Source organism: Periplaneta americana, chromosome 17 (genome assembly GCF_040183065.1).
Source record: "Periplaneta americana isolate PAMFEO1 chromosome 17, P.americana_PAMFEO1_priV1, whole genome shotgun sequence".
Classification (NCBI taxonomy): domain Eukaryota; kingdom Metazoa; phylum Arthropoda; class Insecta; order Blattodea; family Blattidae; genus Periplaneta; species Periplaneta americana.
This window is the reverse complement of record NC_091133.1, coordinates 8481927-8497846: the sequence shown is the minus strand read 5'-3', so window position 1 is coordinate 8497846 and position 15920 is coordinate 8481927. Positions and strand designations below refer to the sequence as shown.

The 15920-nt window shown below is 37.3% G+C and overlaps 1 protein-coding gene across 1 annotated transcript in view; it reads left to right on the top strand.

Annotated features, from left to right (window-relative positions):
* The window catches only part of LOC138692639 (zinc finger protein 83-like), a 28521-nt gene extending 18854 nt beyond the window's left edge, over nucleotides 1–9667 (top strand). The window contains exon 4 of the mRNA XM_069815710.1: nucleotides 5524–9667. Within this exon, the coding sequence (XP_069671811.1) occupies nucleotides 5524–6946 (1423 nt within the window). The 3' untranslated portion in view covers nucleotides 6947–9667. The remainder of the gene's footprint in view (nucleotides 1–5523) is intronic.
* The last annotated feature ends 6253 nt before the right edge of the window (nucleotides 9668–15920 follow it).

Below are 15920 nucleotides of genomic sequence, written 5' to 3'. Positions count from 1 at the left end.
TCCAATTCCCTACTAGCTAAAGCAAGGAGATGCATTATCACTTTTACTTTTTAACTTTTCTCTAGATTATGCCATTAGGAAAGTCCAGGATAGAGTTTGGAATTGAATGGGTTACATCAGGTTCTTGTCTATGCAGATGGCGTGAATATGTTAGGAGAAAATCCACAAACGATTAGGGAAAACACGGGAATTTTACACGAAGCCAATAAACAGATAAGTTTGGAAGTAAATCCCAAAAGGCAATGTATATGATATTGTCTCGTGACGAGAATATTGTACGAAATGGAAATAAAAAAATTGGAAATTTATCGTTTGAAGAGGTGGAAAAATTCAAATATCTTGGAGCAATATATGTGGCAGTCGGGAGGAAATTAAAAGCAGAATAAAATATATGGGGAATGTTTGTTATTATTCGGTTGAGAAGCTTTTGTAATCTAGTCTTCTGTTAAAAAATCTTAAAGTTAGAATTTATAAAACAGTTATATTACCAGTTGTTCTGTATGGTTGTGAAACTTGGACTCTCACTTTGAGAGAGGAACAGAGATTAAAGGAGTTTGAGAATAAGATGCTTAGGAAAGTATTTGAGGATAAGAGGGATAAAATTACAGGAGAATGCAGGAAGTTACAAAACACAAAACTATACACATTATATTCTTCACCTGACATAATTAGGAACATTAAATCAATACGTTTGAGATGGGCTGGGTATGTAGTAGGTATGGGCGAATCCAGAAATGCATACAGAGTGCTAGTTGGGAGGTCGGAGGAAAAAAGACCTTTGTGGAGTTGAGACGTAGATCGGAGGATAATATTAAAGTGGATTTGGAGGAGGTGGGATATGATTGTAGAGACTGGATTAATTTTGCTAAGGATAAGAACTGATGGCAGGCTTATGTGATGGCGGCAATGAACATCTGAGTTCCTTAAAAGTCATAAGTAAGTATGTAAGTAAGTGAGTGAGGTGAATTCATAACCCGTGGTGTGAAAAGAAGACAACTTATTCCTACGTCACACAAACTTTCTAAGTTTGACTACAATGTGGATGGACGAGTTTCAGTGTACAAACAGAACAGCAGTACCTTCAAGTGCAGGTCGTTTACACTTGTGAACTGCGAGGTAGAACTTAGAATATCTAGTGGCCAAGATTCGGACCATTCTTTTCGGCATAAAGCGTACATCATATAATGTGAAATCATTAGTGATCTATGGTATGATTGTTTAGTGTGCTTTGCTGTATTTTTTTTTGTTTTTTTTTTTTTTTTAGTAGGTTATTTTACGACGCTTTATCAACATCTCAGGTTATTTAGCGTCTGAATGAGATGAAGGTAATAATGCCGGTGAAATGAGTCTGAGGTCCAGCACCGAAAGTTACCCAGCATTTGCTCATATTGGGTTGAGGGAAAACCCCGGAAAAAACCTCAACTAGGTAACTTGCCCCGACCGGGAATCGAACCCGGGCCACCTGATTTCGCGGCCAGACGCGCTGACCGTTACTCCAAAGATGTGGACTGTAGTTTTTTGTTATTTTGATTGATTTCATGAATTTGTTGAGCCTGTTTATTTTCTATTGTCGAAAAGGAGAACTACCAACATCTGCATGTACTTCAGACTCTAAATTCTATAAAATTTGGAATGCCACTTCCATAGTGTATGCAAGAGATCAACTCTAATCATGTAGGTTATTTTACGACGCTGTATCAACATCTGAGGTTATTTGGCGTCTGAATGAAATGAAGGTGATAATGCCAGTGAAATGAGTCCGGGGTCCAGCACTGATAGTTACCCAGCATTTGCTCATATTGGGTTGAGGGAAAACTCCGGAAAAAACCTCAACCAGGTAACTTGCCCCGACTGGGAATCGAACCCTGGCCACCTGGTTTCGCGGCCAGATGCGCTAGCTGTTACTCCACAGGTGTGGAGATCAACCCCAATCAAGTGCTTCAGTGGGGTAACATGAGAGACACTGAACCAAACATATACTGTATTCATCAAACCAACACTCCAATTCGTTCAATCATTCATAGTGTTCTGGGCAAAGGCAGATCTATCTTTGCAAACTCAGCATTCTCCAACCTTTCCTATTTTCCGCCTTTCTCTTTCTCTCTCCATACCATCCATATATCTTAATGTTGTCTATCATCTGAAGCTTCCGGTCAGTTTTCTTGTCCAGCAAACTGGGGCACATGTGGCAATGTCCCTTTTTTCTTCCATTTCCAGCTGATACATTGGCTAATGCAGTGTTCCTTCTGTGCAATGTGTGTACCAAGTACTTCCATACAAATATGCTCTGGCTTCCTCAATACTACAATTGTAGATCTCTGGGTGATGCAGGTATGTACCAGCTGGTCACCTAGTTCAAGCGGCAATAGGCGTCTATGATGTTTTGTTTCAATTCCCATTGAGGAGTCTAGAGAGTGTTCACAGAACTGACGTCATTTATGTTGCACAACAGTCGTACACACCACCTCACAACTTGTGTACACTCTACCCATGTTGTCAATAGTATCCATCTCTGCTTTGAATTTGTTACAGACGAGTATTATTTGTGGCTTGAAATTGTTGTTTTCCTTTGAACAAGACTACCTGTGATGACAGCAGCACAACACAGTCTCTTTCTTTTTGGATTATAAAATGTCCGTCAAATCACCATGACCCGAAAAATAGACGAAAAACTTCTCTTCCTTCCCTATTATGAAGGGTTGGGTATGTCAACTTTTTTCCTCCCTGGCAGTGAGGGCTAGGTTTTGAGCTAAAAGGTTCTGTGTCAAATTACAGCTTGTGAAGAGGTTGTCTGTCGTTACCTTTTTCCGTGTACCGTAGAGACCCAATAAAACATCTTGGACAATTCTCACTCCTTGGTGCTTGTCTGTTCTCTGGAGACTCATCCAGTTTCCATCCTGTGTATACTTATATGTCATGAGTACAGTATGATAAGTTTTGCATCTGTTCACGTACAGATATTTGTACCATATTTCCTGGGTTTAGTTCTGATGAATAACTTGAAGTAACAATATTCACGTAGAGGTAAAAGCTCCTCGTCAACCATAATGCATTCAATAGGACACTATGCACGTCCTAAATTTGCTACAGACATCTCAAATACGTCTTTCAATTGAGACAATTAATGCTTTTATTTCGTTGAGTGGGAGTATACTTATCATTAAAACGGAGAAAAAAATTATTTAATATGCCTATATTCTTTCACAATATGAAATTACATTGCTGCAGAGCTCTAAAAGTATTGTTACTAGTTTAATGTTCGCAAAACAACAAATACTGAGTTAGAGATAATACCAATACAAATTTTCTGATGATGATGCTTACTATGAAATGGAATCAGTAATCTACGTAAAGATTAATTTTTTGGTCCTACAGAATATATCAATTATGGTAAGATTTGATATTAGTGGAGAAAAATTCGCTCCGGCGCTGGGGATCGAATCCGGGTCCTTGGTTCTACGTACCGGGAGCTCTAACCATTGAGCTACGCCGAAGTTCAATCTACAACACCAGATCGAATCCCTCTCCAGTGTTTTTCCCTTTGTGGCTTAACTCCAAGTTCGACATGTATGTTGACATTTTATATTAAGTCAACTGCCATTATACGAGAAGTGCATTCAATTGACTTGGTTACCATAACAGATATATTCTGTATGACCAAACAGTTAATCTTTACGTAGATTCTTCGCCCAACATTGCATAATACTGTGGAATCCCGGCCACCAAGTTACTCAATTGAGCGTGTTCATGGATCCTAAAAAATTTTGGCAGACAATTAGAGAGGCAACTAACTTAGAACCAAAAGTGCAAGATGATATTACGGAATTGTACAATAAAGATGGTGTATTAATTACGGAAAAATTTGAAATAGCTCAGGAGTTTAATAATTATTTTTCAAATATTGGCATTGAAATTGTTTCTAGTATAACAACTAGGAGGAGTGGTAATTTTTGTAGTAATATGAAACAACTACAGTCTTCTATGTTTTTGTTCCCTGTAACAGAAAATAAAATAATTAAACATGTTACCTCATTAAAAAATAACTCAAGCTCTGGCGAAGATGCTATATCCTCCAAAATATTTAAACTGTGCAGTATTTTCCTGGCAAAACCGCTTGTTCATGTATTTAATTTGTGCTTCTTATATGCCAAATTTCCAGATAAATTAAAAAGTGCTATAATTGTCCCCATTTTCAAATCAGGAGATAAAAAGTGCACGAATCACCCTCTATATCACAAGAATAAGGGATAGGAGAAGTTATAGCATATTTGTAATCCGGAATTTCGAAACAATCACAGCAAATAACACACTAGTGTCAAAAAAAGAGTAAAGCAAAGGCAGTTGACTTTGGACAGAGAGGTTTATTAAAAAGAAAAGCCAACTAAGAAGTGACTAACGTTATGTAATTCTTATAAAATTTGTTGTACAAGTGAACATCAAATTGTTGAGACAATTTTGATGGGCCTAGGGGTTTCTGCCACCGAAAATTTCGTCATAGTATAAGTAGACACATTGTTTTAATCATAATATGTATGGTCACACTGTGTATTTTGGTCACTTTGGGCAAGTAGTCACATTGTAAAATAGTCACAATGGGGGTTTTCTTCGTTGGAAAATTCAACACGGGCATAGATGGTCATAGATAAATATTTATGTTCTTTCAGAGTGGGTTTTACAATCGTACAACTAAACATTTACAGCAAAATCGTACCCAATCGCTAGTAGATAACCGAGAATATCATCACTTGAACTGCCAACATAGAAAACAAAAAATCACACTCAATCGCTTTCACCTTCATTTTGACGGGATAATAAAAGCCTAAACTAACCTAACCTAACATAAGTGCGTCGGTGTCTATTCCAAAATCGGCGGAAGTCGCTCAACGCTCGTTTAACCAAATCCTGGCATCTGTATTAAGATACTTTCTCTTCTTGATGAGTGAGAAGCCGGACTGCAATCTTTCGAAGTCTCGATCAATTACGGCTACCTCATTGTGGAGCTGATATTTGGAGGGAAAACTGATTGTTGATGTTCCTTTACCGCGTCTCCGACCTCTGGTATAGTTGTATTGAACATAGTTAAGGGTTACAGACAATAAATCATCTACATTTTAGACAATAAATCATCCACATTTTCTACCAGCAGATTAAAAGCTTCTAAAATATCGTCCTCTGAAACGAAAGCCAATGCCAATAAGGAGTGGAACTGTGTTTTTAGTTCATTTTCTTTCCTGCGATATTCTTCACATAGTCCTAACTGTATGGATGAACCTACTAAGTGTCGAAAATGTAATGTGTGACGAAATTTTTGCATGTCAAAAAATTTATGACGAGAACGCCGGATGTCAATTTTGATACTTCCAACACTACTCATAAATTATTTTCAAGGATGTACCTCTATGTGTCTCTAATCGTAATGTACCGCCTCATGAAATAGGTTTGTATAGATTTTAATATTAAAGAATTGAATATATACAGTATTTGTTGTGACTATTTTATAGACTGATAGAATATTTACTTCAGTATTACAGCTACTAATGAGAGGACTGTGTCATCAGAATTGGACAGTCTTGCACTTGAAGAGAACGAGACTGTGTGCGACATTCCCAAGAATTCAGGTTCCTCGGGAAAAGCTGTGCAGACGCGTGAAGATGAGAAGCTGTTGAAATTAGATTTGTCTAAGATACGTTTCTCGCTTGCGGAAAAATTGAACGGGCATTTACCAATGGACGTAGGTAAAGAAGCTTTAGGCGATGTTTATGGTAAGTGTTTATCAATGTCGAAGTACGTAAAAACTCATGAACGCCTGCACACAGCCGAGAAACTTTTCAAATGTGATGTTTGTGGTAAGTGTTACTCGCATTCGGTGAAACTAAAAACCCATAAGTGCCTGCACACTGGCGAGAAACCTTTCAAATGTGAAATTTGTGGAAAATGTTACTCGCAGTTGGGTTATCTGAAAACACATGAACTAATGCACACTGGCGGGACACCTTACAAATGTGATGTTTGTGGTAAATGCTTCTCGCAATTGGGTTACTTAAAAACCCATAAACGCATGCACACTGGCGGGTTAGATTATAAATGTGATGTTTGTGGTAAGTGTTGCTTGTATTCGGGTAATCTAAAAGTCCATAAACGAAGACACACTGGCGAGAAACCCTTTAAATGTGATGTGTGTGGTAAATGTTTCTCGGTGCCGATTACCCTAAAAACCCATAAACGCCTGCACACTGGCGAGAAACCTTTCAAATGTGACGTTTGTGGTAAATGTTATTCGCAATCTGGAAACTTGAGAGCTCATGAACGCCTGCATTCTGGCGAGAAACCTTTCAAATGTGACGTTTGTGGTAAAGGATATTCGCAGTCTTGTCACCTAAAAGCTCATGAACGCCTGCATACTGGCGAAAAACCTTTCCAATGTGATGTTTGTGGTAAGTGTTACTCGCAGCCAGGTTACCTGAAAGTTCATGAACGCCTGCACACTGGCGATAAAGCTTTTAAATGTGATGTTTGTGATAAGAGTTTCTCGATGTCGAGTACCCTCTACAGCCATAAACGTTTGCACACTGGCGAGAAACCTTTCATTTGTGATGTTTGTGGCATGTGTTTCTCGCGTTTGAGTATTCTAAGATTCCATGAACGCCGGCACACAGGCGAAAAACGTTTCAAATGTGATGTTTGTGGTATGTATTTCTCGATGTCGAATAGCCTAAAAAGACATCTGCGCAGGCACAGAGGCGAGAAACCTTTTAAATGTGAAGTTTGTGGTAAGTGTTTCTCGGATTCGAGTATCCTAAGAGACCATGAACGCCTGCACACAGGCGAGAAACCTTTCAAATGTGGCGTTTGTGGTAAATGTTTCACTCAGAAGAGTAACCTAAGAGTCCATGAGCGCCGGCACAGATGCGAGAAGCCTTTCAAATGCGATTTTCGTTTTGAGTGATTCTCTGAGTTGTCTAAAAAGTCATGAATTCTTGCACACAGTCGACAAGCTTTGTAAATGCGAGGGTCGTCAAATGTTTTTAGCTAGTAGGCATAGCAAAGTATTCATGTACTCAAACCTATTGGTAACAAACCTTTCTGATGCGATTTTTGTGGTAAATCTTTTTCGCGTCGGGTGGTCTAAAAAGCCATCAACACCTATGGACAAGAAGACTTTCAGGTTTGGTATCTGTGAAAGTTGTTTCTTTTGGAAGACTATTTTAAATATGTTTTCAAACATACTGACGAAAAGTTTTGGCAATGCGATATCTGTGGATTGTAAGCTAAGCTAAGACTTTTAGGTCTGAACCACAATAAACGGGAACGAAAACTACAACGAGGACGGAAATATACTGTTAATATACATACGTTGAAAGATGAGCCTTCGCAATTAACCAGGAATTTGCAGGACCGTCAAAGTTAATTCACTTTTTGTCATAAAGCTATATCATCTCGTATATTTTGTAGCAAGGATGCTTCTTCATCCATCATGTGTAAATAAATCAGAAATTCAGTAGATTCACTTCCAGTATTATGCTACATGGGCGGGTTGGCTGCCAAGTGGTGTAGTCCAAACTTCTATGTTTTCAGGAGAGCAAATTTGAAGTTTTCAATGCTCTGTAAATTCAGATTTGTATATGTATTGAGTATATAATAAAATGGCAATAAGTGGAACATACACAATTTCAATTAGAAGTTATAAATCTATCTTGCAACTATTTTAACTACTATACCTCAAAAATTAACTTTTCCAAATCATTATCTTGGAAAAAGTAGCGTTCCCCTAACTGAAACAAAAATAAATTGGGAGAGGAAATGAGATTAAAGAAAGGTTGAAACACTACTCAAAAACAGAATTGTTATTTATTGTTAAGAAATACGAACAAAAATAAACGTTGAAGAGAACAAAATGAAAATTCATACGATGTCATCTGATATCATAATTTCATCAACTTATTCATAGTCATCGGAAACAGTTCAAGGATCAGAATTTGACGCAAGAAAAAAGAAATGATGACAAGGGCGTATAAATGCCTTAGGTCCCCTATATCTTTTTTCTTTGCTTTTGTGACGAATCGTCCATCATGATAAGCCGTTTCAAGTTGATGCTGAGTCAGGCACATTGTATCCATTTTCTTGATTTTGTAAGAGTAACAATATTTAAAAATAAAGTTTCTCAGTTTTTGGAAGTGTAAGTTGAATTGTGTATTTAAAATGTGACGATAGTAACTTTCTTTCACGAACTCGCTATTGTCCTTAAGGCATGCTTCTTTGTACAATTCCATCCATTAGTGTACAGTCTTGAACAACACTTACCTAATAATAAGAATGTTTGGAACACAACAGAGTAAACAATGTCCACAGGCGGTGACAGCACAGAATCTGTGTGCAGATAACACTGGCAGGAGCACCTGGACTTACACCACTTGACTGCCAAGGCGCTCAGCAGTTTCGTTCAGTGTAATAATATTTTACGCTATTTGTGAACGAACTATTGAACTTGGACACACATTACTTGTCGGATACACAGAACTGGATGTCTTCTAACTATAAGTGATGTTAGTCCATTTTTCAGTTTTTGTGACTGACACCACTTGGCAGCCAACCCGCTCACATGTATCTGAGCAGATTACCATTTGATTTGAATTCTTAATAAAATTCTGTCGTAAATTTTATAGTAGGATAACCTGTGTCTGAAAAACACTTTCAGCACGTAATAGGAGTGATAATAGGACGAAGAAGAATACAGTACATAAGATTTGCTGATGATATGGCGTTGTTAGCAGAAGAGGAGATGATACCAAGGGATATGCTACTGGAGGTGTGACAGCTCTGAGCAGTAGTATGGGATGAGGATAAATTGAAATAGGACGAGGACCATGGTCATAGGAAGAAAAATTAAGAAGGTAAACTGCGAATTCTAAATGAGGCAGTAGAACAAGTGGACAGTTTCAAATACTTGGAGTGTACTATAAGCAGTAACGTGATCTGCTGCCAGGAGGTCAAATTGAGAATAGCAATGCTCAAGGAAGCTTTTAATAGAAAAAGCATTTTTGTGGGCCTCTGGAAAAAGAACTAAGAAAGATACTAGTAAAGTGTTTTGTATGGATTGTGGCATTGTATGGGGCAGAAACATGGGTATGTTGGTTAATTGTGAATCATACAACTCTTTTATAGTAATGCGGTGTATTTGTCAAAATTTTATTAAAGTAACCATAATTTTATATATTTATCACATTATGTCTTATTTGTACTCATTCATGACTATGAAAAATGTGATAAAATATCAAACAGGATGAAATGAGGCTTTATGCTACAAGATTACGAAATATAACGGGCTGTGTGAACTATACTGTACTTAGTGTAATGTGTGGAACAAAATGAATCAGATGAATATGGAAACATTTTATTTCCTTCAAATCTTCCATACAAAAATTAATAACCCATAGTTATTCAATCAAGAATAAACTTTCCTTAAAATAGTAAAATGTTTTTAATTACTTGAAGTAAACCTTTCATGAGTGAACCATTATTTTGTCAGTTCTCTTATGTTTGAAATAATATCGTATGAGAATTTTATGTAAAGGTTTATTTTCATCCTTTAGGTAATCTATAATATCTCGCAAGCGCCTCTCTTTCCGTGTGAAAGCTTGCTTGATACAATTAAAGGCTGCAGAGCGGAGGTAAGATTGTTCAAATTCACTTTCTTGGTGATTAATCTACTCTCGGTTCATTGTTCAAAATCACTGAAAAGTTGTTCGAGTCATAACTAGTCCACGGTTGTCCGTCGTTATTCTTATCCACTCAGTTTTCGAGATCTGAAGTTTAGTCGTTGCAAGAGTGTCTTGAGGAGCACTTTTAATGTCAGAGAGTTCAGATGAATGAGATACTTGCAATGTGTGGTTGGTCAAATTTTTGTAAAACAATAATTACTTTCATTAGATCTAGTGGTACCTCACAGTTGCACTTAGTCTTGCAATTTACATTTTGTGCAAAATTCGTTCAGGATTTACGGAAAAGAGATCTGAAATAAGGTATTTTTGGCCATCTTCAATAATAAATCCCTTAGCTATGAGAGGAATAACATCTAATTTTTTGTACATCTGTCGATCTGGTTGACGAGTTGGTATAGCGCTGGCCTTCTATGCCCAAGGTTGCGGGTTCGATCTCGGGCCAGGTCGATGGCATTTAAGTGTGCTTAAATGCGACAGGCTCATGTCAGTAGATTTACTGGCATGTAAAAGAAATCCTGCGGGACAAAATTCCGGCACATCCGGCGACGCTGATATAACCTCTGCAGTTGCAAGCTTCGTTAAATAAAACATAACATTTAACATTTGTACATCTTGATTACACACCTTCAACTTTATTAACAATTTGACAAAGCTGTTAAATGTACAACTTCCTGCATTAAATGAAGCTATTATGGTATAGTACTTTAGTCACTCACGACGAATAATTCGTATGCAAATAAATACCTTTGCATTGAGTTTAGGTGCTGCTGGTTTGATGAGTCTGAGTTGTTTCATATTGTGTGGTATTACGTGTTTGCTTTTGTTGATTGTATTTTTTATTGTGTTGTGGTTTTGTGTGGTGGGATCTTTTTCAAGTTCTGTGATGTTGTTTTGTTTAAAGTATGTTTCTATTTTCTTGTGTAGGTCTTGTTTGTGTAGTATTACTGTGCAATTGCCTTTGCTTTGGTTAAAATGAGGTTATGTTGTTGTTTTGCTTTTAGTGTTTTTATTGTTATCTGTTCTCTTTTGTTTGTGTTGGGTTCGCGTATTTTGTTTATGTGTCTTATGATGTCTTGTCTGATGTATTCTTGGTGTTCTGTTTTTGTGTTTTGTATTGCTGTTTCCGTGTTGATGATTGTCTGTGTTTTTTGTTTTGGTCCTGTGTTGTTGTGTGGTATGTTATGTTTTAATCCCTTTTCCAATAGGGTTGGGGTTGAAAAGACAAAAATATATTTATTAAATTCTCTGATTCCATAATTTTACGGATTTTCAAGTATGATAATGAAATTATTTGTATCAGTCCAATAACGTAAGAATCAAATGAATTTAAGGGAACGAACAAGTGAAAAATGTGGAAAAATGGAAAAAAATACAAATTTTTGTTTTTATGTTCATAATTTTATTTAAACCTTCTACTTTCATAATATGGCCTCATTTTTTATTTGGGAGCCCTTTAAACCGTGTCACATGACGTTTAAATGTCTGCTTGCACGTGCTTCGTTGCCCTTTAAACGAGCTGTCAGCTCTAAAGTTTATGTTGAGCTTTGTAATTTGAATAAAGCGGGCTAGTTTTTTTTCTGGTGTGTATCTAGTGAAATTAAGTTTGTTGTCACTCCTGAATATACTATCAGCTTGCCTGTCAGCCCTGCAAATACTTCCTTTTGAAACTGAACGGCAAAATATTGTTTGTGGACCGTTTCTTCTCGAGTTTGTGCGTTTGTACGTGAATATTCATACTTGTTTTGCTGATTTCGTGTTATTTAGGATGTTATTAAAGTTTTACACTAATTTTGTATTCAATTAGTTGTATATATTAGTGTGAATAAGTTAGTATAAGTGCATTAGGTTAGGAATCGTCACAATAACATTCAAGACCACATGTATAACTCAACATTTAGCATTTTAGGCATAGTTTTAGTTTTCTAAACATGAATAGACTAAGTGACATTCATAATAAGGGCAAGAAACGATCAAAATATGCTAATAGGGCTAAAAATTTAGCAAATATAAGGTGGAAGAATGCCAAAACTATTGTGGAATGTGTGCAACAAGAAAATGTGTTAGGCCTAGTTGGTGATAATGAAGATCAAGTGTCAAAAGAAACAAATAATAAACAAAGTGCTAGTGAGATAAAGTTGATAAAATATGGCAACTTGCAGGAGAATTCAAATATAAGTGCCCCCCAGTGTAGTGAAGACTACACATTAGTGCATGTAAGTTTGTGGAGTGAACTGTATAAAGGAGTAAAATGTGGTGAATGTGGAATGGATAGTGCAAAAGCTGAGCTTACTGAACCATCAGGCTTTGCATTTAAAGTGATAGTGAAGTGTTATAATTGCAACACAGTGTTGAATGAAATGTATACAAGCCCTAAGGTAGGTAACACTGAGTCAACTCGACCTCCCTTCGATGTAAATAGGAGAATGGTCAACGCCTTTGTTACCATGGGAAAAGGACACTCTGCTATGGAACAACATTGTATGGCTATGGGTATGGCAGGTTTGAGCTCACCATCCTTCAACTCTCACCTGATAAAACTGACGGAAGAAAACAAACTTGTTAGACAACATGTGTTGAGAAATGCTCACTCTGCAGTTAGACGAGCTCACATGGAAGTGGACAGTTCTATTAGTGATAGTGATGTTATAAATATTGGTGTGTCATACGATGGCACATGGATGAAGTGTGGACATACATCAAAGTATGGTTTAGGTTTAGTCATAGATATTTTAACAGGGCTAGTGTTAGATTTTGAAATAATGTCAAAATATTGCAGTACTTGTGAAAAGACAGAAAAAAAAAATGGATGTTGCAAGTGACGAATATAAACAGTGGTATCAAAGTCACAAAGATGCTGGTGTTTGTGAGAAAAATTTTGATGGATCTTCAAATGCCATGGAGATGAAAGCTGCAGAAATTCTCTGGACCCGGTCCATTAGGTTGTGTAATATGAGGTACACAACCTTATTGTCTGACGGGGATGCAAAAACACACCATCACCTTCAGCAGCTTCAAGTTTATGGTGAAGGCATTGACATTAGAAAAGAAGAATGTGTGAACCACGTTGCTAAGAGAGTAGGTAAAGGTCTACAGAATATTGTTAGGGAATGGAGAGGCACAGATTCCTCAATCGGAGGCAAAAAAAAGGGAAGTCTGACTGCAGAAATGATACCTCGACTGCAAAATTACTACAGAAAGGCCATTATTGATAATATCCCCGATGTAAACAAGATGAAGAAAGCCATCTATGCAACACTTGACCATGCAATGTCCACGGATGACAAGCCCCTGCATTCAAGATGCCCTAGTGGTGAAAAGTCATGGTGCTTCTTCAACCGGGCCATTGCGAAGCAAGAAGCTGTTCCGAAGCATGACTTGAAAACCATGAAGACAGTGTTGCGACCTGATGTTGTGGCTAAAATCATGCCAGTGTACTGTAGACTAGCTAGTGATGAACTTCTTAGCAAGTGCACTGCAGGAAAAACTCAAAATGTGAATGAAAGTGTTCATAGTGTGATATGGCGGAAGTGCCCAAAAGAAATTTTTGTATCAAAAAAAAAACTTGAAGTGGCTGTTACTTCTGCTGTGACTGAATTTAACATGGGTTGTACAGCAAACATTTCCATGAGAGATTTAGTGTCAACAGTGAAATTATCTCCTGCAGCATACAAAATTGGCAATAGGAGAGACAAGCGTCGACTGCAGCAAGCGGCTACTTCAACCAGTGAGAACTTCAAAACAAGCAGGAAGAAGCTACGTTTGTCAAAAAGTGTCACTGAAAGTAGGAAAAAGCAGCAGGAGGGTTCAACATATCAGGCAGGAGGGTTTTAAGCAATTTCCATAATGTGTAAGTACTCAAACATAGTGTTGAACTTTAAAACTTGATTTTCTCCCTTTTAAATTTTATTACATTTTAACATGTTCAAATTGCTCCATATGATGCATTTCTTAACCAATAGTGATGAAATTTTTACCACAAGCCCACATTACCTAAAGGAAAAAGACTGTCACATGGATTTTTAAAATATTTATTATTTGCCAAGATATAAATTGATTAAGATGCATGAAATTAATTTTTTTCTTTAAATTGGCACTCACCCAGTTTTGAATTTTTTTCTCAGTAACTAAGAAGTGCTAACTAAAAATCATGTGATCGATGTTTTATTATTGTTAGAGGAACTGTTCTATATTTTTTTTAAATTCATAATGTTAAGCGTTCATCATGCAGCATTTTTTAAATATTAATTAGTATTAATTGGTAAATAATTAATTTCTTCAAAACTAATTAAGATACATTGATGAAATTTATAGGGATGTTTTAAATACATATCAGCACTCTGTGGTAAAAATTTCAGTCCATTAGCATCACAAATGCATAATTTGAATATTTCACTTGTTCATTCCCTTAAGTACATAATGTGAATATTTAAACAAGGAAATATATTCAGTTCATTTTCTTGTGCTGTGATTTTGTATGGCACATGTTACTTTCCATAACAGAATGTATACTATTTTTTCTCATGACAGCATACTTTTTTTTTTTAAAAATGAGATTGTTTACTTGCCTGCAAAGCAAATCTGATTTCTCACTTAATTCGGTCATTAATTTTCTTTCCCCGAGTTGTTGATTGTTCAGACTCACTAACTACTACTGTCACATGTAACTCTCACCACAATTTGCACCTACTTCGCGGCTGTCAGTTTCTGATGTATTGATGTTTTTATTTAATTGGTTATTTTACGACGCTTTGTCAATTACTATGGTTATCTGACTCCGAATGAGATGAAAATGATAATGCCGGCGAAATGAGTCCAGGGCCTGCGCTGAAAGTTAGTCCTACCCAACTTATTCCAACCAGGATTTGTACCCAGGCCCCCCTAGTTACTCGGTCAAGCATGCTAACCGTTACTCCACAGCGGTGGACGACGTATTGATTTCACTGACATTAAATCAGCCCTTGAAGACATGCTTTCTTTCTCTAGGTGGTTTCCGTCTGAAGCACGTTTTTTTTTTTTTTTTTTTCAAATATATAGAATAGGAAGGAAATACACTGGAACAGCTCCTTCTCTCAGTCTCGTGGTATATCCCGTATAATCCATGTCTTCGGGATGGGAATGTTGAGTGCACACTACCGAAGCTGTAGTCGGTTGCCAATTTTCACTCTTGATTATCTTTACGTAATGTTTTGTTCTGCTCATATGCGGTTAAGCTCTGAACGCGGCCGATACAGTGAAAATCCACGGAGACTTCGCCCAGCAGGTGTGCGGTTTCGAGAACTGCTTTCTGAGCTCGACGTCCATTTACTATCAGTCCGCATACTGGAACATACCACCACTCCACCGTGGATTATGCGACATCCCATGTTTGATGTAAGTTTGATGTAAGTCTGAGCCGATGTTTTAAGAATTTTACACCAGCTTTTGTTTATAGACTTCATTTTGGTGAACTTTTATCACGATATCCAAATTATTCATTAGTTTTTACTGACATCCCGTATAAATGATTATGTTGGTTGTACCTTCGTTACAAATGGAGAGATATTTAAATATATAGACTGAGCCAATATACTAGTGTTTTTACTGCTGAACTCTATGCTTTTTACAGAGCCTTATTGACTTTTATTAGGCAACCTCGGGGCAGATTCCTTATCTGTTCCGACTCTTTTAAGTGTCATTCAGTCCTTGCAGTCTTTTAATTGTGATGATCCGCTTGCGTTAAGAACTCAGGAGCTGTTCCACACTCTCCTTAGCTCTGATTATGAGACTAGAGTAGTATGGATTCCTGGTCATGTAGGGATTCCAGGAAATGAGGCCGCGGATGCTGCAGCCAGGGCTGGTGCACCGAATGGCTCTCTGGTATATTGGCGCGAGAGGTGGCAGGACATTCGAAACTACTAATAATTATTATTATTTTTACTTGCTTATTTAACGACGCTTTATCAACTACTTGGTTACTTAGCGTCGATGGGAGTGGTGATACTGTAATGGTATTTGGTGAGATGAGACAGAGGATTCGTCGTATATCATTTATTAGCTGACATTCGCCGTAAGGTTGGGGAAAACCTCGGAAAAAACCCAACCAGGTAATCAGCCCTAGTGGGGATTGAACCTGTGCCCGAGAGCAACTCTGGATCGCAGGCAAACGCCTGAACCGACTGAGCTACGCTGGTGCCTTAAGATAAATTATTATGTGTAGTAAAT